Source organism: Octodon degus, unplaced genomic scaffold (assembly GCF_000260255.1).
Source record: "Octodon degus isolate 3935 unplaced genomic scaffold, OctDeg1.0 scaffold00076, whole genome shotgun sequence".
NCBI lineage: Eukaryota > Metazoa > Chordata > Mammalia > Rodentia > Octodontidae > Octodon > Octodon degus.
The window spans coordinates 9,135,210-9,160,168 of record NW_004524652.1 but is presented as its reverse complement, the minus strand read 5'-3'; the positions used below and the strand labels follow the sequence as shown (position 1 = coordinate 9,160,168).

General features: G+C 48.3%; 1 protein-coding gene and 1 pseudogene across 1 annotated transcript in view; one reads left to right on the top strand and one right to left on the bottom strand.

The window, feature by feature from the left end:
• Positions 1-299: 299 nt before the first annotated feature.
• The window catches only part of Aldh2 (aldehyde dehydrogenase 2 family (mitochondrial)), a 33,869-nt gene continuing 9,209 nt past the window's right edge, over positions 300-24,959 (bottom strand). The window contains exons 2-13 of the mRNA XM_004635920.2: positions 17,142-17,246; positions 15,594-15,734; positions 14,294-14,373; positions 11,953-12,064; positions 11,403-11,531; positions 10,611-10,724; positions 8,982-9,084; positions 8,444-8,628; positions 7,222-7,386; positions 4,747-4,904; positions 3,336-3,450; positions 300-697 (exon numbers count right to left, since the gene is read on the bottom strand). Of these exons, the coding sequence (XP_004635977.1) occupies positions 665-697; positions 3,336-3,450; positions 4,747-4,904; positions 7,222-7,386; positions 8,444-8,628; positions 8,982-9,084; positions 10,611-10,724; positions 11,403-11,531; positions 11,953-12,064; positions 14,294-14,373; positions 15,594-15,734; positions 17,142-17,246 (1,440 nt within the window). The 3' untranslated portion in view covers positions 300-664. The remainder of the gene's footprint in view (positions 698-3,335; positions 3,451-4,746; positions 4,905-7,221; positions 7,387-8,443; positions 8,629-8,981; positions 9,085-10,610; positions 10,725-11,402; positions 11,532-11,952; positions 12,065-14,293; positions 14,374-15,593; positions 15,735-17,141; positions 17,247-24,959) is intronic.
• Positions 23,055-23,464, top strand: LOC105742816 (annotated as a pseudogene).

Below are 24,959 nucleotides of genomic sequence, written 5' to 3'. Positions count from 1 at the left end.
TACTTTCAAAACCAAGAAGCAAGTGGTGTCATCCAGTCTCTATTTCTTGGTTTCTGCCCCTTTCTCGGGGGACAGGGAGGGGCTACGAGTCCTGTTTGGGTTTTATCCCCAGCGCTTGGGGCCTTCCCGGGGACACAAGCCAGAGATATGTGGGATTAAATGCATGAAGCCAGAGCTGTCTCCCCGTGGGAGGGAGTGGCAGTAATCATCCACACCGTGACACACCAGCCATTGGGACAGCATTCCTGGCTGGCAGCATTCCCCAGGCTGGTGGGATGGAGGAAGAGTTACTCAAGAAATTGAGAGCAGCCTTTTTTTAATGAGCCTTAGTGAAAAATACAAAGCAGGTGTTGCAATGCAATACAATTGTAAACTGTGGCTTTTTCTTCCCCAATATATCAAGTTGCAGAAGTGTATCTGAGAGGTAAGACATCAATATGCATTTTTTAAAGAAATCACCCTGAAAGCAAATAGTACTGCTGGCACTTTTAAAAGGCTTTCCACTTTCCCTTCTCCCCACCAGTGTAAATTGAAGTTTGTGAACTTTGTTGCCGATGAGATTTCGTGGGAGACTCTGAATGTGCAAACATTGTTTTTCCTGGCTTTTCCGCTGATATCCGTGGACTTTCCAGGGGTGGGTGGGGAAGGAAGCTTGCATGGTTCTTTATGAGTTCTTCTGAGGAACTTTGACTGTGACCTGAAAGTAGGGTACAGAGAGGTTGATAAATCCTCCTGCTTCCTGGCACGCACTGACTGAGAGCCAGAGCCCCCTGGGGAAGGGCAGACGGGGCTCCTCTTTCTTCTAACATCTCATTGGCTGACTGGCTAATCAAAGCAACTGCCAAGGCTTCCCCTACACAAGATCACACCCTGTAATTCCTTAACCAGGTGGTTCTCAGGTCCCACCAGGGACAACTGGCAATGTGTACAGACACTTTTGATTGTCATGGAGGAGCTGACACTCCTGGCATCTAGTGGGTTGGAGTTAGCGATGCTAAACATCCCACATTGCACAGGGAAGCCCCCGCAACAGGCTCACGTAGCCCCAAATCATAAAGCCAAGGTAGAAAAACCCAGACCTACACACATATTTTCCCCTGCAAGAATTAAAAGTAAAGTGAAAACAACGTGCTTAAGCTCACAGGTGTGTTGTTGCCAAGTGAGAAGATTCCAGGTTCAGATGGGATTGGTTTGCAGCTCAGCTCTACCCACTATTTTTGTTCATATCATTGTTTCTGTCTCAAGATTCAAGCATCTTTGGCCAGGTGTGGTGGCGCACACCTGTAATCCCAGCAACTGGGAGGCTGAGGCAGGAAGATTACCAGGAGTTTGATTACCAGCCTGGGCTACATAGTGAACTCAAGGCCTGCCTGAATTACACACCCTTTCTCAAAACCAAACCAGAAAAACCAACATGTGATACAGCATCTTAATCACAAGCAGTGCCAACGCCCAGTAGGGCATGGTGCTCCACGTCAGTCGGGACTGAGGCTGCTCTCCCTCTTTTCCCTGTACCCAACGCATCCGCCCTGCCAGCTCTTCCTTCTGCTGCTTTCTTCCTTCCCACCATCTCTGTCTGAGGCCTTCAGCAAGGTCAGAAGACAGTGCCTTATTCTCTGTGTCCTTGCCTCCAACCTCTTTCTAGCTCTGGGCCTCCTGTTCAGTGGAGATGCAGCAGCCTTCCTGCCCCAGTCACCTCACACTTAATGCCATCCATTACTATCATTTCTATGAGCAATGTCAGGCCAGTGACACCTTTATTTCTATTTCTTTCTTTTTCTTTTTGAGACAGGGTCTCACTATGCAGATGAAGCTGGCCATGAGCTCACTTTGTAGCCCAGGCTGGCCTTGAAATTGAAACAATCCTCCAGCCTCAGCCTCCTGAGTGCTGGGATTATAGGCATGCACAGTCACACCCAGATCATACATAAATCCTGTATGAAGTATGTATGCTGGGAACTAGGTAGAGTGTACAGGAAACAAGACTGGCTATAAATTGATCTTTGACAACTACTATGGTGGCAACTGGATGCATAACAACACTATTATACTTGTATATACTACCCTTGGATATGCTGGGAAAATCTCTCAATAAGCCTCAAACACGTTTATTGTGTTACAGTGAACACAGGCTGTCTTCTTAGTCTGTCTCAGCCTTAGTGTCATTATAGGAAACAAAGCCCCGATTTGCTCTTCCTTACCTGTCCCTCTAGCTGACTGTCTTAACTCTTCTCTTTTCCAATTTTAGGAATATGCAACTTGGCCTGTCTGTCTGTCTGTCTGTCTGTCTCTCTCTCTCTCTCTCTCTCTCATTTGAGACAGCTCTCACTATGAAGTTCAGGCTGACCTTGAACTCCCTATACAGCCCAGGCTGGCCTCAAACTCTCAGCAATCCTGCTGCCTCAGCCTCCCAAGTGCTGGCATTACAAACCTGTGCCACCACACCCAGCTCCATGTCTCTTAAGCATCAAACTGTATGTTTCCTGATCAAACTATAACTAGTTTCACTGTAGAGAAGACAATGTTTAGTATATTTCCTTCCGATTTTTTGTATCTATAAATAAATATATCTGTGTGTTCATTTGCTATAAGACTTACATTGGATATATTATCATTTTCTGTCCTGCTTTTTACCTTAAAAGATAAGCATTTTCCTATCATATGCTCTGCACAGACACCTTAAGGCTATCTAGTACAGTACTCCATGACTGGAGTGAGTCATAGATTATTGGGCATTAGGTCACATCTGATTTTGTTTTCCTCCTGGGGTGAGATCCTGATGTCATAAGTATTTATGGCATAATTCCTTCCTTGTATTTTTTTAGTTTCTCAGGCTATATTCCTGTCAGTGAAAATGTAAAATCAAATTGTTCATAGGTATGGTCTTGCCCTTGACATCTAACACCTACTCCCTGATCCTTACAGGAAGCCCTCTCTTGCTGTGTCCGCTCACTTGCAGCTGAAGGGATCTTCCCTTCGGCTCTGCTGTCCAGGCCTTGGCATGTAGCAAAGCTCAACACAAGACTATGTAGGCCGGTGCATACCAAGACCCCAGACAGCGGGTCCTCATCTCTTTTTGGCTTCTGTGGATTAATCACAGCACTGTCAGAAGCTGAGACAGGAGGATCAAAAGTTTGAGCCCCACCTGGGCAATTTAGTGAGATCCTATACCAAAATAAAGAACTGGGGGTGTAGCTCAGTGTGAAGGCCCTAGTTTCAATCCCTGGTATGGCTAAACACACACACACACACACACACACACACACACACACACACACACACAAAGCTAGGGATAACTCAAGGAGCCTTGCTATACCTGGGGGGCCAGTACGTACCGTCTTCACTTCGGTGTACGCCTGCAGGCCATACTCGCCCAGCTCCCGGCCGTTGCCAGACATCTTATAACCGCCAAAGGGGGACTGGGCTCCAAACACATCATAGCAGTTGACCCTGTAATTGAAGTAAGCATGTCAAGATTACTCTAGGAGACATGTGCTCCACTCTTGGGCCCCTTATAGGGCTCTAAAATCTACTGGACAAAAATGTAAAGGTCCATCCAGTCAGTGTAACAATCATTTGGGGAGTAGGCCACTGTAGGCCACATAAGACACCCTAAAGTCACCTCTGTTCTTTGTGATATGGTCACAGGGAGGTGTCAGTAACAGTGCACTATAGGACAGCTTCTGATATGAACTAGTCATTTCAACTAACGAGGTGATGGTTTGTTTTTTGTTTTTTGTTTTTAACATTAAAAAGATACTCGGGCTGGGGAGATGGCTCAGTGGAAAAAGTACTTCCCTGGCAAGTGCAAGGGCCTGAGTTCAATCCTTGGTTCCACAAAAAAAAAAAAAAAAAAAAGATACTCATTTTTAACTGAATCTAAAACTTAACTTTTTAACGTATACAACTCAGTGCTTTATAGCACATTCACAAAGCTGTGCAAGCGGCACCACAGTTTGCCCGGTGCCTAACAAAGTCTCTCCATCTCCCCTGCCCCAGCCCCTGCCACCACTCCTCTGTCCTCTTTCCTCATGGATTTGCCTATTCTGGGTGCTTTATGAACAGGGTTGCACAGTACATGTCATTTGTGTCCATGCTTCGGCAGAGATCTGGGCTTCACTCCTTTTAATGGCTTAGTCATATTCCATTCTGGATAGGGATCACCTTCCTCCCCTTCACTGAAGAACACATTTTATTTAGCATTCATCCGTTAGTGAACTTTTGGGTTGTTTCCACTGTTAACAGAAGGCTCTGCTGCTCATCGGTTTACAAGTTTTTGTGTGTGTTTTATTTCTCTAGGGCATACACCTAAGTGGAATTGTTGCATCACACAGTGACTCTATGCTGAATGTTTGAGGAACTTTCAGAATGCTTTCCACATGAGCATTTTCCACTCCCACCAGCTATGTATGTGAACACAGATTTTCACTTCCTCGCCAATCCTTAGTTTGTTTTTTAACATTAAAGCCATCCTAGTGGGTGAATCAGGTGCTAAACTTTTTAGATCGATATTGCAATGGTTTGTGGCCTTGGCCCATCTAGGATAGGAGTTCAGTGATCTGCCTGCATGCCCAAGAGGGCTGCAGGGGCATCTGAGCACAGAGCAGCTTACCCTCCTGCAGGGGGGTCATGCCATATCCTGGCACAGGAGACACTGGGCCCAGCATGCCAACTCTGAGGGTCCAGAAGTCGCTGGCTTTGGGTAGTCTCACTGGATTGGCAGGGGGACTAGGGTGCTGTGCTTACCACACAGTGCCGGCCTGGAGGGCCTGGGACAGGTAGTTGGCCTTGTCTATATCCTTTGTGAAGACTGCCGCAGCCAGCCCGTACTTGGAATTGTTGGCTCTCCCAACTACCTCCTCGATGGTCTTGAACTTCAGGATCTGCATCACTGGCCCGAAAATCTGTGTGGAGACAACAAGGCAGGAGGAGGGCAAAGTGCTGAGGCTGGTGATACAGGAAGAAGCCCTGGAAGCTGTCCTGGAAGTGTGGGCTGGGTCATTGTATCACACATGACAGGTGGACTGAGTGCCGTGGGATTTAAGCCAACCACTCATCCAATTATATCGAAGTAGACAACACAGACCAGACACTGAAGAAAGGAATGAAACCATCAGTGCTCGCAGGATGCCTCGGGCTTGTCTTGCATTTCCCCTACCCTGTTCCTGAACAGGCCACTTCTCCAAGGGCCTCCGGCTCATTTTCGTGGAGAGTGATATTTAAAAATCAAACAGATGCCAATAGAATATTCACCTCTGACAGATAATTTTAAAAAATGATACAAAGGAATGATCATTTTGTATTTATATATACAAAATAGTTAGTGGGGCTGGTGAGATGGCTCAGTGGTCTAAAGCACCTACTTAGAACAAGCTTAGCAAAGCACAGGGACCGCGGTTCAATCCCCCAGCACCACATGCCAGCCAGCCCGCCCCCTGGTGGGCTGAGCTGGCCACATACACACACACACACAAATAAATAAATAAATAAATAAATAAAATTAAAAAAAAATAGTTAGGATACATTTATAGCTACTTTCGCTTAATTCAAAGAGAAGAAAGAGGTGTACTAACAGTGTTTGGACAGAATATCCTGTCTGCTTCTTGTACTATGGATAACCACTAAGAAGATAACAATGTATGGTGTATTGATTATCAAAACTATCTTATTGGGGGCTGGGGAGATGGCTCAGTGGAATAAGCGCTTCCCTGGCAAGTGCAAGGACCTGAATTCAATCCCCGGTTCCACAAAAACAAAACAAAACAAAAACCTGTCCTATTAATCAGCTGTGAAACTGTCTCATTCATATTTATTTCTCAATAAAAAAATTATAAAAAAAATAAAAATGAAGACGCTAGGTGCTAGGTGCACTTGCTGCTGCTGGGGTCACTGCTCTGGGTCTTCTCAAGGGGAGACCAGTGGACAGGCACTGACTGTAACTGATCATAAGATAATCAAGAGGCAATGTGATCAGCTGATTATAACGTGATCACTGCACACAGGGAGAGTGCAGGAGCCCAAGGGACCTAACTAGGAATCAAGGAGGAAGCCTAGTAGTCAGGGAAGACTGCAGAAGTAACAGCCACCCTCTAACGCGACAGGAACAGAAAACAGCTGAACAGCAAAAGGGTGAGAGGCTGAGGACAGACATGGAATCCCAGACACAGGCACACTGATGTCCTTTCTCATAAATCATATTACCCACTAAAAGGAACGATGGTTCTTAGGGGGAAAAAAATGGCTGGTTCCAACAAGGGAAAGGGTAAGGTTGGGGGTGGGAGAAGATGGTCAGGAAGTTCTCTCATGGTCAGGCGAGAACAGCAGGTTGGGGTATCCCCTACCTCAGGCACTTAGCAAAGCACAGGCACCTGCCCTGCCAGGAAATTGCTATTTGACCTTTTTAAAGAAAAGCATCATGGCATGGGAAAATGCAGAACTTGGCTGGCCTTTATTTCCTTGGTTTTGCATTTCGGTATTATTTTCTTTGGACTAACATGTGAAGGGACGGCATCATGGTTTCCCTGCCTCGAGCTACTCCAGGGCTCAGTGCAGCTGTGGTCGTGAAGTCCTGGACACCTCTGCATCTCCAGAGTTTCTGGGAGCCTGGCATGCAGTAGGCATCACTTACTATTTGGGAAATTATGGTCGTTGAATTAAGCAGAAGAGCAGCTGCCCTGTGACTATCAAAACAACATCATCAGGCAGAAGTGTGGCCCCTGGGTGTAATCCAATGTCCTGCTTCTATGAAGGCCACAGGGAGGGCTACACAGTGTCATTCCTAGAAGAGTGGCTTACAGGGTCCAGAACACAAGGTTTGTGGTCCACACCTATGAATGCAGATGTCTGCGACAACAAATAGCCAAGAGAGACTGAAGAGGAGGACAACTGGGTGGGGTGGCGCACACCTATAACCCTGGCATTTGGAAGGCTGAGCAGGAGGCTTGCTGAGAATTTGAAGCCAGCCTGGACTATGTAGTGAGTTCCAGGCCAGCCTCAACTACACAGTAAGAGGCCTGTCCCCCCCCCCCCACCACCACCACCACACACACAAAAAGAGGGTAGGAGGCCATTAGATGCAAACTGTGAATCACTGAGTGTTCTACACACAGCGCAGGTCCAAAGCCAGTAGATGCATCACAGGGCCAAGATGCAAGACCAAGCCATTCTCCCTCTTCTCCTGAGTCTCTGATGATCCCCCAGAGCACGGCCCCAGCTGCTAACCTCTTCCTTCGCGATGGTCATGCCATCTTGCACATCTCCAAACACAGTGGGCTGGATGAAGTAGCCACGGTCGGCAGCAGCCCCTCCTCCACACAGCAGCTTTGCCCCCTCCTCCTTCCCGGATTTGATGTAGCCGAGGATCTTTTTGAACTGACTTTCATCCACCTGCAAAAGGAGCCCAGAGCATCAGGGAGGTGAGGTTCAGACTTCTAATTGATAACCATGCGGGCCACGAGGCAACCGCAAAATGGGCCCAGGTCTAGAATTTGCTAAGCAACAACAGAAGAGGAAATACAAAGGTTCAACTGCATTAGCCACCAAAAAATGCATATCAAACCCAGTTTTTATTTTTCAACTATGAGATGATAATTTTTAACTTAATTTAATTAATTACTTCATTACTTTATTTATTTATTATGGCACTAGGGATTGAACTCGGGATCTTATGCTTGCCAGGCAGGCACTTATTCTACTGAGCTATCTCCTTGGCCTGCTAGATTTTTATTTTTTTATTTTTTTGTGGAACTGGGGATTTAACTCAGACTCTTGCACTTGCCAGGGAAGCGCTTCTTCTACTGAGCCATCTCCCTGGCCCTTATTGTTTTTTTAAATAAGAAGAAAATACAGAGGGAAGGAAAATTGAGAGTAACTGTTAGTGGGTTGATACCAAATTTATTTGGAGGCTGACAAATACATTTTGGACTTGGTGGTTACTTAACTCTGAATACACTGAAAACCAATGCATCATGCACTTCAAATGGTGAACCTGATGGTACGTGAGTTACTGCTGTTCAAAAGAGAGAGGAATATACACACCTGGAACCTTAACCCTCTGGGAGTCTGGGTAACTTAGGAACTTAATGAGACCCTGCCTTGAAATGAAAAAAAAAAGGGGGGGCTGGGACAGAGTGAGGCTATTCAGTTTGAAAAGCCCTAGTTTCAAGTCCTAGTACCACAAATACAAAGGAGAGAGATTAGGCCCATGACCTTGTCCCATGGGAGGCCAGTACCTCAGCCAGGGCTGTACCTCCCCTACCGAGGTCCATGAGGTCTCCATAATGTGACAGCAAATGGGGTTCTGCGCTCAGCCAGTGCAGCATACAGCCAGTACATGGCACAATGACCCTTGAACCCCACCCCGTTGCTTCCAAGCTGGGTACTCTTTCTACTTCAGCATGCAGGCTCCAGACACCCGCGCCCACCCAGGAGCTGCCTGACGCACCTGCGGGCCCTGCTCTGTCCGGCTGTCAAATGGGTTTCCAACCACCCGTGCCTTGGCCCGGGCGACACTCCGCTCCACAAACTCCTCATAAACATTCTCCTGCACGAAGGTCCGGGAACCGGCGCAACAGCACTGGCCCTGGTTGAAGAACAGGGCAAAGTGGGCCTGCTCCACAGCCCAGTCCACTGTGGGTAGGGACAGGAACAGAAAAGCAACCCTAAGAAGAGGCAGGCAATGCTCACCCCAGCACTGCTCCCCCATGTAACTATTGAGGCCACTCTCAGGGATGCCAGAAGCTGGGCCGGGATAAGACAAGGGCATCACTCCCTTCCCAGAGCATGGGAACTAGGTGCCAGGACAGATGGACAGAAGTAAGTGTTCCTCCAGGAGGCAAGTCCTGGAGCTTGGCCCCAGGACCAGAGAAAGAATGTGAGGACAGCAGAGCGGCTGGCGCTGAGAGCAAGGATGAGAGGGGAGTGCCCCAAGCACATCATCCCAGGAGGCCAACGAATGAGAGCAGCTCGGCCGTGCAACTTACTGTCGGCGTCTGACATGATGATGTTGGGGCTCTTTCCTCCCAGCTCCAGGGTCACTTTCTTGAGGTTGCTGCTCCCCGCAGCCACCTGGATTAGGTGGCCAACCTGTGCAGATGCAGATACTAGCTCTCAGAGAAGGAAGAAAGCCAAATGCAGTACAAAGATGCAGAACACAGGACCGCTAACTTACACTGGATTACAAGAGCCTCAGAGAATTCACTCCATTTCTGCCGCAGCCCAAGCTGCTAGACCGGGAGAGCAAGCCTTTAGAGCGTTCAATGATACCAACAGTTGCTGTGGCACACAGGCCATAGGTTCGCCACCTGTGCTACATACTGAGTGTCTCAGTGGGCCCTGGGCCAAATGATGTATGTACGTGAAACCCAATCCTTGCAAAGACCTCAGAGACAAGTGTCACTGTTCCTCTTGACAGGAGCAGAGGCTCACAATGGCCAAGCCACAGGCCCATAGTCACAGAGCAGTCACTTCAGGACTGGGACTCACTTAGATTCAGATCTGCTCCCAAGGCTCCTTCCCAGTGTGTGCAGTGCTGTCCCCAGCACACCATGTGCTCAGTGACGGCAAAGATGCTGTGCTTCTCACCACCACCTTCCCAAGGCCTGGCCCAAAGCCACCTGAGCACATTTCTGGACTGAACACAAAATTCCCCCTCAGGGAACCATCCACTCTGTGAGGCTGCCAATATCACCTCGCAGCCTTAAATTAGGAGGTCACCAAGCAAAAAAGGGATCCCTAATGCCATCACTATGCACAAGCTTCATGTGTAGCAGTGTTTGTGCTAGGAGGAACCGCTTGAAGAGCACATTTATTACACTGTTCTCTGTCCTTCTTGGATCCATCAACATAGACATCTGAGAAAGCTTATCTCTAGAAGGACTTTTGTCCCTGCTCTCAGAAGACTGTGTGATGGCATCACCAGTTTTGCTTTCCTCTCGTCCACTCATCCAACCAATCACTGAGCGCTTTCTCCAGGTTAGGCACCAGGGCTCTGCTTTCCCCATCTCAGTCCAACCCTGGAAGTGGGTGTGGTTCCTACCCCACTTTACAGACCCAAGAAATAGAGGCTTCAGGCAGCCAAGTGACTTGCCCCAAGCAAGTAAGTGGTGCTCAAAGGGTAGCGTGACATCAGTCTATTGTCTTCCCACTCCAACGTCCTTATTGTCCCTACTGCACAGATACTACCTTCTTCATAAAGGAAATGAATGGATCCTCACACACAATGAACCATGCCATGATGGGAATGCCAGGATTTGAAACTCTTGTCATTCTGAAGCCTACAGTGGCAGTGCTGCTAAAGAAACCAATGTGGCCAAGGTGCTCTGGCTTCCACTCCAGGATTTGTGTAGTCAGCCAGTCCTGGCCCCCTTATTCCACATGGGATGCCAGTCCCCCCAAACCACAGCAGTAGCCAGAGTGGCAATGAGACTACGCAGGACCACCCCTGCTCCAGCCCTCCTGGCACACAAGGCCCTCGTACATGCTGCTCAGAGGCCAATCCTGGGGAGAACCCAACACACGACACCCAGGGGCTCCTCTTGACTTAGCCCCCTTTGAAGACAGTGGGAGTTTGAGCCACCATAGTGCACGCTTAAGGCCCCATGACACCTTACCTCGGTAGACCCTGTGAATGCTACTTTGTCCACATCCTCATGGGAGGCGATGGCAGCCCCAGCTGTGGGGCCAAATCCAGGGACAATATTGACCACACCAGGAGGGAAGCCAGCCTGCAGACAAAAACCAGTAGATACTGTGAGTCACTCAGGCCCTGAGGCTCCAGGGCCTGAACAGGGAGAACACACTCCTTCCCAGACAGGCCAAGACCATCTAGGGGACACATGACAGCAGACACCAGCTTTTATGAGCCATGGAATTCAAAATGCTTTGTACGTGGAGCCTGTTTGTGGGGGTCTGTGGACAATTCTTTTTGTACTGGGGATTGGACTCAAAGCCTTCACCCTATACCTTAAACTCTTTTTTTCAGATAGGGTCTTGCTAAGTCTCTAAATTACCTTCACTTGCAGTCCTGCTGCCTCTGCCTTCCAGAGGACCAGGATAACAAGTGTGCACCACCACACCTGACTCAGCGGCTTTCACTCTTTAAAGGGGATCTAGGGGGCCGGGGAGATGGCTCAGTGGAATAAGTGCTTCCCTGGCAAGCACAAGGGCCTGAGTTCAATTCCCAGTTCCACCAGAAAAAATAAAAAAAATAAAAAATAAAGGGGACCTTGCCATGGAGCCCAGTGTGGAAAAAGTAAGCAGGGAGTCTCTGGCGCTTCAAACGGTGATGATGGGGTTCTGCAAACACCCAGGTTTTGAGGCCCTGGACATCCTTCCTCAGAGCTCCTCCAGAACAAGCCTGTTGCAGAGGCATTTAGAGGCCAAGACAGAAACGAGATACGCACCTCCTTGATTAGGTTGGCCACATAGAGTGCAGTAAGGGGCGTCTGCTCGGCGACCTTCATCACGACCACATTTCCAGTCGCCAAGGCTGGGCCCAGTTTCCATGCTTGCATCAGAAGTGGGAAGTTCCACTGTACAAAACAACAGCCATGCTGATCAGAGGCAGCACTGAGTCCTCTGAACTCCTTGTGTCCCCCACACCTGGGTCATTGGATTAAGACATTTGGATGAAGCCGGTAGTCACTGATGATGACAGTGACCGATATTTACCTGTGCGTTTATGTGCCCGGCACTGTGCTAAGCCTTAATCTGAAGCAGGCACTCATTTCTGCTTCTCAGATAAAGAAACAGAGGCTCAGGGGTATAGGTGACTTGTTCAAGATCCCATATTCAGTGCTGGCAGGGCTTAGACTTGGTCCCAGGTTGGCTAGAGCTGTTCTCAGCAGCCTCCTGGCCACATTCCTACCCGCCCTGCAGACTCGTCTCCTTGCCATGAGGCCTGTGGACACTGCTCAATCTCACCCCACGCCCTGGAAGACCTCTGTCACTCACCGGGATGATCTGCCCACATACCCCCACGGGCTCATGGCGGGTATAGCTAAAGAAGTCTCCATCGATTGGAATGGTTTTCCCATGGTACTTATCCGCCCAGCCAGCATAATACCTTTAAAAGAAAAAAATGCAAGCATTAGTCAAAGTTGGGGACACTTACAATCCCTGGCAGAAAGAAGAGATTCAAATTGATCCATTTTGCTCTTCCTGATACCCACCCTCATGTCACGTTTACTTCAGGAGACATAATGCTAATAACTGGTAGGGCATGAAGAGCCACTGTGTGAGTAGCCTCGAGGCTTCAGAATTGCTTAGGGTATTTGTGGAAAGCACCAAATTCCAAGGGCCCACTGGACACCTACTCAGTACAGCTATCTGGGGAATCAGGGCTTTACTTGTTTATAAATACTAGGAATTGAAGCCAGAATCTTTGCAATGAGCTATATCCCAGCTTTAAAAAAAAAAAAAAAAAAAAATGTATATATGAAGACAGGGTCTCACTAAGTTACTAAGTTGCCCAGGTTGGGCTCAGACTTCCAGTCTTCCTGCCCTGCAGTCTCCTAGAGTGCTGGGAATATAGTCACAAGCCACCATGCCTGGCTTAGAAAGGGTTTGTTTTGTTTTGGAGACAGCATCCTGCTGTGCAGTTCAGGCTGGCCTTGAATGCACTACGTAGCCCAGGCCTCAAACTTGTGGGGTTACAGGTATGCACCTTCACACCCGGCTTCAGAAAGGGTTTTTAATCAGCACAAAGACATAATGCTAAAACTCAGGAAAGAGTGTGGACAAGTCTAGGATTCCCCAAGCTGCTCTGAGGTGGCTTTGTAGCATGAGTCTTTTTATTTCAGCACCGCACATAAATAAGGCTTGAAAATTCCTTGTTAGGGAGATGGGTCTTGTGTGCTGTACACTGTAGGACAGTTAGCAGCCTCCCTGGCCTCTCCCCACTACAGGCCAGTAGCACCCCTCCCTTGCAGGGTGGCAATCAAAAATGAGTCTGGACTTGCCCACTGCCCCCTGGGAGATGGGACAGCCCTGGCTGAGCACTCCTGTTGTGAAAGGCAATTCCTACTTTTCCAGCATTACTTTCTCCTCTGCACCTCTTTCCACATGTCACAGAGGAACAGCCACTTTTTTCCTTAGAAAGGAACAAACCCTTTCTAAGCCAGGCATGGTGGCTCGTGACTATATTCCCAGCACTCTAGGAGACTGCAGGGCAGAAGGACTGCAAGTATGAGCCCAACCTGGGCAACTTAGTAACTTAGTTTACACAATGGCTTGTCCACGCTGCACACAGCTGGTCAGACTCAAAGGTGGCTCCTCCTCCCCAGGCCTTGGATTTAGGACTAAGAATTACAGCTTGGTCAGGCAGCATGAGCAGCCAGGTCCCAGCACAAAGACTGACCAGGAAGAGGCCACATGTAGAAGAGAAGGGTGAAGCAAGGAGGCAGGGTGAGTGATACACAAAGGCCCTTTTGGATTTGAGATCCATGGGCTCTCTATTGTCTATGCTGGACTCAATTTTTGTCACCTGCAACCCCAAGGACTCTTATAAAGCTCATATTGTTGGCCATTAAAATGTTTATGATTAGCCAGGCATGGTGGCACATGCCTCTAATCTCAGCTCTTGGGAGGCTGAGGCAAGAGGATCTCCATGAGTTCAATGCCACCATGAGATACACAGTGAGACTCTGTCTCAAAAACCAAAGAGAGCCGGGGAGATGGCTCAGTGGAATAAACGCTTCCCTGGCAAGCGGAAGGGCCTGAGTTCAATCCCTGGTTCCGCAAAAAAAAAAAAAAAAAAAAAATCAAAAAACAAAGAACAAAAAAAAGATGTTTATGATTAACTAAACCCAAAACTAGCCAGGGGAAGGAAATAATAAAAACAAGAGTAGAGAACTGAGTAGAAAACAGAAAAAAATCAATAAAACAGCTGATGAGGCTTTAGCTGGACTAAGAAACAGAGAAGATGGAAATAACAAAACTCAAAGTTGAAACTGGAGACACTTCCAACCTTATAGAGAAAGAAAAGAAGCACTGTAAGAGAAGACAGTGAACTAGTGTACTGGCAAATTATGTAACCCAGATAAAATAGGAAAGTTCCAATGGAATAATGCATAGATTACAGAAAGTGACCCAAGAAGAAAGAGAACACATTTGTGACTAAGTTACAGTTGTTGGTGCTGAGGTATTTTCTCATGGGATGGAGTCCAAAGGGAGCCTCCTCTTCCACCCCTTCCTGTGAGCCTTTCACATCTCTGTAATTCTACTTCTCCCTCTCAGCTTTGCTCCCTCCCTTTTGGCAGAGCCACAATAAAGAACAAGAAGCCCAAGCCCATACCGGATGCATTTCAAGACCATGTCCAAGTCCACCAGGTAGGAGATGACATAGGGCTTGCCATTGTCCAGGGTCTCCAAAGCCTGAGGAGAGAGGTCAAGGTCAGCAAAGACATGTTGATGCAGGAGCAAATGGGCTGAGGAAAGGCACGGAGGCCAGGACTGACCAGGGCTGGCAGAAGCCAAGGATGATGCTCCTCTTTGGGCCACTGACTGTCAGGGGCATTTCAGAACCATAGCTCCAGCCTCTCTCAAGGCAGAGAAGGTGGAAGGAGCACAGGTAGGATGAGACACCAACTTCTCACTCATTTGAGAGACATATATTCGCCAGATCCAGGGGCTTGGAGTACAGAAATAAGCATGCAGCTTACAGAGCAAAGAGACAATGAATAATGACGTGAATTTCCCATGACCCATGTTAAGAATCCAAGGCACGTGAAGAAAATACTAAAAAGAGAAGACAAGACTGCCCAGCCCAGTATTACAAACCAACCTAAGACTGACATCCAAAAGACGTGTAGGAGGTTACATAGGCATCAGGTACAAATGGCCGTGGGGAAAAAAATGGCAATGAAATGTAGGGCTCCCAGCCACAAGGAACAATGTGTGCAAGGCCCTGATGCTCAAAGAAGCCATCAAGAACTCTAAGGAAGGGCCAAGGAGATGACTCAGTGGAATAAGCACTTCCCTAGCAAGCACAAGGGCCTGAGTTCAATCCCCGGTTCCACAAAAAAAATAAATAAAAATAAAAATTCAATTTAAAAAAAAAGAACTCTAAGGAAGGCTGAGGAGCAGGGCTGTGTGTGAGGGCCATGGTCCAGCAGGATTTGGATGAGGGAGCCAGACCTGCAGGGTCTGGTAGGTGCCACATAAGGTTTAAAACCAGAGTCCCATGGTATAATTTGTCTTCTGGAAAATTCATTCTGCCTGCTATGTCCAGGACAGTCTGGAGGAGAGAAGCACTATCTCCTGATTTCTTCTGCCTCTGGTGACCAAGGAGAGGGCCCTTGACGCAGAGGGGACAAAAGAAATGTGACCATCTCTGGGAGTGACTCCCAGGAAAGCCTCTCCAACACAGCTCCTCTCTCCCCTCTGTCTCCTTTCTTAGCCAAACCTGCTGCATCAGGCATTGAGAGGCTCTTCTCGCCAGGACTCTTTGGGGTGCAGGGGTGTGGCACAATGGTAACCATCCTATGTCACTCTCATTGGTTAGGTGCCAGCAGTGTGGTCCCTGGCTGTGCAGGGAGAATGTTGTGAGCCCCCTAGCCACATGGACAGGGAGGGTGACAGGGCTGAGGACCCACCGCCAGGTAGGTCCGGTCTCGCTCAATGAGATCAGCCAGGCGGTAGAGCAGCCGGCCCCTCTCAGATGCATCCATGCGGCGCCAGGGTGAGCCCAGCTGGAAGGCAGCCCGGGCAGCTTTCACGGCCTTGTCCACATCTTCCTGCAAAACACACACAGGCAGCTGACTTTCTCAGCATAAGAACTTCAAAATACAGCCCATCCTAATGCCAGGCACATGGGCAGGGCTGTCAGTACAGGTTAGTGCAGAAAAGTACCCTCACATAATCCTTCCCATCCCACAGGGCTTGGTATAACTAGTGCTAGGCTTCACCAGCAGAGCTGGATCATGTACCTTCCTTTTCCTCTCCTTGCCAGGAATCCTGGTGGAAAGGAGAGTCCTGACCATTTCTACTTACGTATTTTCAAAAACTCTCCAGGCATGTGGGGGGAGATATCCCCCAGAGTTTTGGCACAAGGGGCACCCAGAGGTCGGCACTGAGAATTTGACCACTTCTTCCCACTTCTTAAGAAGGCAAGCCCAGCAAAAGGAACCACTGCTTCTAAGCTGCCTGGCATTCTTCCAAAAACTGCAGGCTTAACCAGCTTCTGTCTCCTTGGAGAAGCAGTACAATCCTAGCATCTTTCACACAGGGAAGTGTGAGGCAGGAGGCAGGGAACAGTTTTGTCTTGTTTTGTTTCTGGAACCAGGGAATGAACTCAGACCCTTGTGCTTGCCAGGGAAGTGCTTATTCTACTGAGCCATCTCCCCAGCCCCAACAAACACCAACAAGAAATGTGTTCAGCTGCACCAGTCTCATCTTTTCTTCATTAATTCTTTCTTTCTTTCTTTCTTTCTTTTTTTTTTTCTTTCTTTTTTTTTTTTTTTTTTTTGGTGGTACCAGGGATCGAACTCAGGACCTTGTGCTTGCCAGGCAAACATTTACTCCACTGAGCTATCTCCCCGGCCCTCAGAGTTTCATTTTACATTAAACACATCTGCCATCTGATGTTTTTCCTATAAACCAGAAAAATATTCACATTTGCTTTCAGCAAAACAGGCAAGGCCTTCTGTATGAATCCAGAGGCTTGTCTTAAAGCAGAGGGCAGGAAGAATTTAATACTTTTTCTATTGAAAATATTTTTATTAAAGTCTCATTTTTAAGTTTTAAACATACTATTATTACTTTTCTTAGCTGCTATCATATATAATTCAAACTGACACCAAAACTGTCTCTCTGGAGACCAAATTCTACCCAACAAGATTCTGCCCTGCTGGCACCTCCCTTCTCTGACCTTCAGCTCCCAGGTCTGTAAAGAAGATCCTGGACTCGACCTTCCCTGAGGGCACTTCCAGGACGCCAACTCAACACGATCTGGATCACTGAAGCCACTTACATTTTAGCGTCCTTGTCTGTAGCAAAGTGCTCCTATTGATTCACTTATTCAAAAATTCCAATTGACTATTTTAGGTTATGAATATAACATATGCACATGGGTCAGTTTGCAACTATATAAAAATTTTAAAAACTAAGGCAGCCCTACCCTGAAGTAAGTCACCAGTTCTTACCTTGCTCCCTTCTGCTACCTGACAGATGACCTCCCCAGTGGACGGGTTGACCGTGGGGAATGTTTTCTTGCTCACTGCATCGTGCCATTCGTTGTTTATGAAGATCTACGATGGGAAACAGATACACTTTCAGGACCAGCCTGCCACCCACTATTGACCACCAGCGATGTAAAAAAAAAAAAAAAAAAAAAGAAAGGGGCCAGGGAGATGGCTCAGTAGAATAAATACTTCCCTGGCAAGCACAAGGGCCTGAATTCAATCCCCAGTTCTGCAAAAAAAAAAAAAAAAAGAAAAAAAGAAACAAGAAATATGAATCAGTTTCCAACTACCATAGCCTCAGTGTTAAAAGCACAACCGTTGGAGACCACCAAGGCTGGAATGCTCACGCTGCCAGGTGACCTTAGGCAAGTCATTTGACCTTACAGCACCTTGTTTTCTTTGCAAAATGAAGAAAATGTTCCCAATATTCTAATTATCTACTGCCATACACCAAATGACAAAAGTCAGTGTTAGAACTGCCCCTAACTGATAGAGCTCAGCGGGACAGGGCCCTTGCTGGCGGCTGCAGCCCAAGGGCAGTGAGGGCCATAGCATCGGGCTGGAGGTGCAAGGCGGCTCTCCACTCACCCATCTGGCGCTTGGTTGCCCTGGCTTCCTGGCTGCATGGTGGGCTCAGGCCGGCTCCACTTCCATATGGCAGCTGGCCTCCCCAGAGTATCCCAGAGACCCAGGTGGAAGCTCATGGGCTTCCTAGGGTCTAGCTTTAGAAGTCGCATGGTTGTGTTTCTGTCACCAAATTGTGTCGGTCACAGAGAGTCAAGGGCCAAGTGCAGATTCACAGGGAGGGAAGAGAGCGACCCCTTCTCCTTGAGAGAAGTAGTTGAGCATTTGTGGCCATCTTTACTGTACTATGCTAACATGCAAGATAGTGGAGAACTGGATTAGGTAATTCTTTGGGGCAGGGAGGGGGGTGGTTTTTGTGATAAGGTCTCACTATGTAGCTCAGGCTGGGCTTAAACTCACTACATAGCCCAGGCTGGCCCTGAACTTGCTGCAATTCTCCTGCCTCAGCCTCCTCCATGCTGGGATTGCAGGTGTGCACTGCAACACCCAGCTGAGCTTGGTCATTCTTTCACCCACTTGGCAACTGAGAGTACTACCGCTGTTCAAGGGCTGAGAGCACAGAGGAGACAACTGAACAAAGACTCTGTGGTGCTTTGGGGAAGTGTCAGGACTACAGAGGTATGTAGCTGGCTTGCTGTTAGGAGGTGCAGCCTGATTCAAAGGCTGAGAATGGACATGGTCTGGAGGGGCTCCTCTCCCTCCCCAGCTCCTCCCCTCACTCTCTGTTTCCTGGATGCCATGAAGTAAGCAACTTTTCTCCACCAGACCCTTGCTGTGCCACTCTGCCTTGGAGCCAGTAGACTATGGTTAGAGACCTCTACGGTCTGTGAGCCAAAGTAAATCTCTCCTCCTTTAAGTTGCAGTGTTGTCTCAGCAACAAGAAAAGTGACCAAGACAACAATGTTCTCATGGTGCTATTGTTCCAGCAGGCACAGGCAACAGAGCAGCAAGTCAAATACACAAGACACCCTCAGACTGAAGTGAAAATCATGGAGGAGAAAGCCAGAGTCAAGAGAGAGGAGAGAATGCCTCAGGGCAGGGGACTGATACTGGCCCCCTGGAGCCTCCCTGAGATCTTTGCCTTGAGTCCAGTATTTAAAGGAGTCTGCCACACAGCCAGACAGCAAAAGCCCCCAGGGTAGGAATGAATCTGACAAAAGTAAGGCAGCCAGGGCTACTGGTAAACCAGGAAGGAACAGGAAATTGCTCAGAAAGGACAGCAGGGCCTGTGACACGCTGGCTTCTAATTTGGACAAGGCCACCAATGTTGCTGCTGCTGGACTGGCAGAGACCATGCCACACCTGGGGAAAGACCTCACTGCTTAGGAGGTCAGTGTCAGGGCAGGTCCCTGTCAAAGATGCCTGCTCCCTAGTAGCAGGACAATGGTCTGAGGGAGCACAGAGATCTTGCAGCAGCCTGCTGCTGGAGTACTGCTGGGAGAGTCCTGTGCTCTCCTTCAGGCTTGGGATTAGACACTGCTCTAGCAGAAGTGCCCACTGCCATTCTACCAAGCAAAGGCCACAGGTGTGTTAAGGGCTGCCCACCAGCCACCAGGAGTCTCTTAGGCTCTGGTGGCTCTGGGCCTTGGTCCCCAGGGAGTCATCTACACCCATCCAAGACCAAGCCACCAAGCAGAGCCTGGAGCTTGGCTCTTGCTAGCAAGGGGAGAATCCAGATGAATGGAACTCTCTGGCTCTTAGTTTGTCACCAGGAGCAAGGCCTTCCCCTCTCCTCTTTCCTCATTCATGGAACAGGCAACCCCCAGTGTGTACCCTTCACAGAAAGGGATTCTTAGCTTGCACCCAGCCTTCCACAATGCCAGGCTGATGACAGGGTGGTGACAAGCAGGAGTGGTCAGGGAAGGGACTACTGAAATTTCGTCTCACCACCCAGTCCCTGCGCCACCATGGCAGTGCAAAACCCAGCTAAGCACAGCACAAGGCTCTTGGCACATAGCAGAACTGGGTAAACGCTACACGGATCTTTGGAACTATGTTTGTAAGGTTTCATTTCAGTCAGTCGATTATTAACCTTTAGAGAAATGACACCTGTCTTCTTTCCCACAAGTCTCCAGTAGGACACTGGGTGTGGCAAGGACTCAGGTTCAAAGCCAGGCCGACCACTGGCCTCTGATCTCCAGGCCTCGTTGCCAGCTGCCTGGGGCCTTGGCCATGCCTAGGTGAGGTCTCAGGTTCGAGCTTCCCCTTGCTGAGAATCAGCTTCCTCTGGAGACTGCAGTAGGGAAGGGGGGCAGGTCGTGAGGCTCTGCTGGGTATGCAGAGGGTCTGGTGACACTGGCGGGCAGCTGTGGCTGCTGGCTGAGCTTCTGCTCCCACCTTCCCCCACAGTGCACTCCCAGGCACCAGCAGTGAAGCACTGGAGCAAGGGCTGCAGACAGGCAGGCCCAATGAGAACAGAGGACCACTCAGCCACCTGCATGTAGGAAACAGGAACACGGGCTGCTCACTCTACACTTGGATCCTCTTGACTTCGCAGAGGAAGATACTGAGGCACAGAGGAGGTCACGCACTTGTTCAAGGTCACACAACAGTGAGAGGAGGGCCAGGATTTGAATGCAGGCCCTGGGACTCTATAGGCTGTGCTCTTTCCCACCTCTAATGACAGTCTCCTGTCATAGCCCAGGTCTGCTTTCAAAAAAGCCAGAACTGTCTCCTTCCCAAATCTCGACCTCCATGGTTTACTACTGCCACACCCTACTTTCATGTGACATGTCATAAAAAGCACCAACCTCCACACAGAGAGACTGGGGTCTGAGTCCTGACTGCTCCAAGGAAACAGGAGTCTAAGCAAAACCCCTGCCTCCCCGATGCTTCCTTCAGCATTTTGGGGGGCTGGCATGAGGATGAAGCACAGCAGGTGGGTGCACAGGTCCCAGGCAGGGCCCAGCCACTGCCAGTTACGCACCAGACCCTGTGGCTCGGGCGAGGGATACTTGGGAGCCAGGGGCCATTCTGCCACCTCTGCTGCTCCCTGACAACAGCCCCCTACACTGCTTTTTCCTTTAAAAGTTTTCATTATTTGCAAAGACTAGGAAGGAGGCAAGAGGAGGCCCTGCCAGGCTCGATGTTCGCTGCCCCACCTTTTTCTTTCTTTATGGCCCTGAACAGCTACTCCCTGTCCCTGTGCTTTTCCAAGCCCTGAATTTGCTGCGTCATTCTTCATGGACAAAACAACTCCCATTTGCAACAATCCACTCTTCCTTCTGAGCTGATAAGACACACAGAAGATTGCTGCACCACAGAGGATTGCCCCACACCCGCAAGCCCTGTAGACTTCAGCCTACGGACTCAGTGGTCTCATCCCAGCACAGGGGAAGAGCAGGACCTTTCTCATCCTGAGCTGCCACAGCTCTGCTCCCAGCAACTCGCCTTGAAAAACACAAGGTCAGAGTCCAGGCCAAATACTTTAAAACTTCCTGGCCCCAAACCAAGCCTGACTTACATAACACCCTAAATTCAGTTAACCCTGGTGCGTGGGGGGTGGGGGTGGTTTCCAAGCTCACATTTCCTCTTTCTGGTTTCTAGAAGCAGGGCCGGGTCAGGAGTTGGTGTTTTCAATGTGGTCTGTTGTCAAACTGCATTAGATGTTTCCATCAAGATCCTCTAATTTCTACACATTTTCAATACTTCCCACATCATTTTTTCAAGGCTGGACTCCTTCCCCACAGGTTCCATAAGCCTTAACGGAGTGCCACTGCATGGGGTAAAACGGCCAAGTTGGGGCTGGGAGATGGCTCAGTGGAATAAGCACTTCCATGGCAAGTGCAAGGTCCTGAGTTCAATCCCCGGTTCCGCAAAAAAAAAAAAAAAAAAAGGCCAAGTCCTGGCTCCTGGGAGCTAAGAGGAGGGACACAGAAAACAAGCAAATCCAGGGATGGGTGGGGTGCATATGTGGTGGCACCAGGGAGGGACAGACTTACAGAACAGGACCAGAACTCAGCTGGTGCCATTAAGGGGTGACAGCAGGAAGTGCATGGGGACTGGAAGAAATGAAAGGGTCCGTCTGGCTGCAGTGTGTGGTAAGGAGCAAACGGGTCTCAAGTCCACTTGCCTCAGGTCAGAGTCCAAACTTGCTGCTCGCAGGACCAGCTTTCCCAGGGTCAGTTTACCTTGGACATTACTCCCCAGGCAGAGCCACAGCACTACGTAGCAGATCCCTCAGCGCGGGTGTATCATGGTTTCTTAATCACTTCCCATGAGTGCCCTTTTGCACAAGCACTCCCTGTTCCGAAGATGCTGCCACAGTCAGTGTCCCTTTAGGAGCATTTTTTTTTTTTTTTTCTTTTTTTTGGAACTGGGGCCTTTGCGCTTGCCAGGGAAGCCCTTATTCCATTGAGCCATCTCCCCGGCCCCTCCTTTAGGAGCATTTTTGCAAACCTGGGGCAGATTGTTGTATGAAAATGAGAAATGCTGAGTTGGAGGCTCCCACCATCCTTCACTGTCTGAGCTATCTTGTTTCTCAGGTCCAGCAGATCACAGATTACAAACTACAAATGGACATGGGTACAGTGATGGTGGCCTGGGTGCAGGGAAGGTTAAGTTATGCTCAGTAACTCTGATTTAAGGAGGTAGGCCACTTCCTAGAAAGATCTCAGTAGAAGCTTTGACTATGGAAGAATTAGGGATGTTACCTGGGAAATCCATGTTCCTGAATTTTCCAAGTGTGTGGGCAAATGAAGTGATTTTCTGATGTGGGGTGATTCTTTATGACATTTGTTCTTTAGGCAGCAGTTATGTAACAAAAACAGATGCTATCTTCTGTGTGGCAAGATCCCAAAGACTTAATACCACACAGCTCACACCTCCCCACTCGTCATCCAGACCTTGGCTTAGTGTGGGATTAAGACCGAGGGTAGCATCTCCCCAAACTTGCTGGAAGACAGTCCGGCACCCGACCCCAGTGCACCCCTCCTTCCCTCCCAGGGGAATGGTTCTGTATTCTTCGTCAGGGTGAGAGGGTTAATTCTGCTGTGGACTGTCAGCCAGGAAGGCACAGTTTACATCTGTCCATATACTTACGAGTTGACAACCTCTGTCTGGCTGTGATCACCTGCCCCTGGCCAACTCCCCACCTCCTACATGTCCCACATTCTCGTTCAGGTAATCTCCCCAATACAAGGCATGACTGAAAAATATGGTGAACGTTGAAACTTAAAAAAAAAAACAAAACAACAACTCTATTAAAGTAAAAGACAGAAGAAGAAGCGAGGACGACTCCCGGGCCGCCCAAAGCTGTGCACCGCTGCATCTCGTGTCTAGCACCTGTGACCTGCCGCCGTCGCCACCGTGCCCAAGAGAAAGTCCGAAGGGGATGCTAAAGGTGATAAAGCCAAGGTGAAGGATGAAGCACAGAGAAGATCTGCAAGGTTGTCTGCTAAACCAGCTCCTCCAAAGCCAGAGCCCAAGCCTAAAAAGGCGCCAGCAAAGAAGGGAGAGAAGGTACCCAAAGGGAAAAAGGGAAAAGCTGATGCCAGTAAGGATGGAAATAACCCTGCAGAAAATGGAGATGCCAAAACAGACGAGGCACGAGAAGCTGAAGGTGCTGGAGATGCCAAGTGAAGTGTGTACATTTTTGACAACTGTGTACTTCTGGTGACCGTACAGTTTGAAATACTATTTTTTATCAAGTTTTATAAAAATGCAGAATTTTGTTTTACTTTTTTTTTTTTTAAGCTATGTTGTTAGCACACAGAACACTTCATTGTTGTTCTGGGGGGAAGGAGCATATGTCAGTAGTACAGTGTCTCCAAAGCTGGATTGATATGGGGAAGGTGCCTTTCCCTGCTGGTTTTGAGAGACTTCCTCTTGGCTCCCAGGAGGAGGGATTCCCTGATGTTACACATGTGGCCACTTTGGCATAAATGCCTTGTGGTACGGGACAGCTCCCAGTTCATTTTATGTCCTCCTTTCCTCTGCCATCAGCATAGGCTTAACCTCCCTTAAGCCCAGAGACCTATTGGGATCTAATTCCCAAAAGTGATGTTACCAGTGTGTCAAGCAATCTGGACTTGCCAGTAATGTTGAGGTGGTGTCCCACAAGAACAATTGATTTCTTTTTTCTAGATTGTGGATCTTCATTCAGATTGATAATTCTGCCATTTTCACTTCCCGAAAGTCAGGGTCGGCTTGTGACAAGTTGTTAAACAACATGCTAAATGTGAAATGTCAATCCTCACTCTAAACTTTCCCTACTTCAGAGCCTCAAATGCAGACTTCATTGGATTTTATAGTGGCTTTCTGATTTTTGGTAGTCCATCCAAGAAGGGAGTTTGAAAGTTGTTGTATACTGTGAAAGATTGTGTGCCCATGTCCTGCCTGAAATACCATGATTGTTTATGAAAAGTATCTTTAATAAAGCTGGATACAGTTTGGCTTGGAAAAATAAAATAAAATAAAATAAAATAATAAAGTAAAAGACACACTGCTGCTAATCCCCCTCAAGATAATCCCCCTAAAAAAAAAAAAAAAAAAAGATAATCCCCTTGCTTTGAACACACTCCTGGCACTTTTTTGGCCACTTTCTTTCTGAACCACTTACATCCTCTTGCATGTCTTCAGCTGCTTTGTTTTTTTTGTTTTTTTTTGTTTTTTTTTTGTTTTTGTTTTATTTTTTTGTTTATTTTTTTATGGGCAGAACCAGGGATTAAACTCAGGCCCTTGTGCTTGCCAGGGAAGCGCTTACTCCACTGAGCCATCTCCCGGCCCCCATCAGCTGCTTTGTTATAGCAGTCTCAATGTCCTGAGTCAAATCAAAACTTTCCCTTGCATGGTCACTTTGACTTGGGGGAACAGCCAGACGGTGCTCAGTGCCAGAGCCAGTGAGTACGTGGATGAGGTCTCACGGTACTGTTTTTAGGAGTCGGACACTCAGCAGCAACATTCACTGCATTTTTGACCACACTCATAAAGGCACAAAAGAGGACTTCAAAACTGCTGCAGAAAGATGAGGGGTGTGTGTTCAAAGCAAGGGGGAATATTTTCAGTGGAGCAAAAGGCACTGCGGCTTGTACTGTAATAAATGTTTACTAATTTAAACATTCACCTTATATTTTGATCATACCTTATGTTTTGAAATGAAACCCAGTAGAAATACTGGGTTTCCTGGGGCTGGTGAGATGGCTCAGTGGTCTAAAGCACCTACTTAGAACAAGCTTAGCAAAGCACAGGGACCGC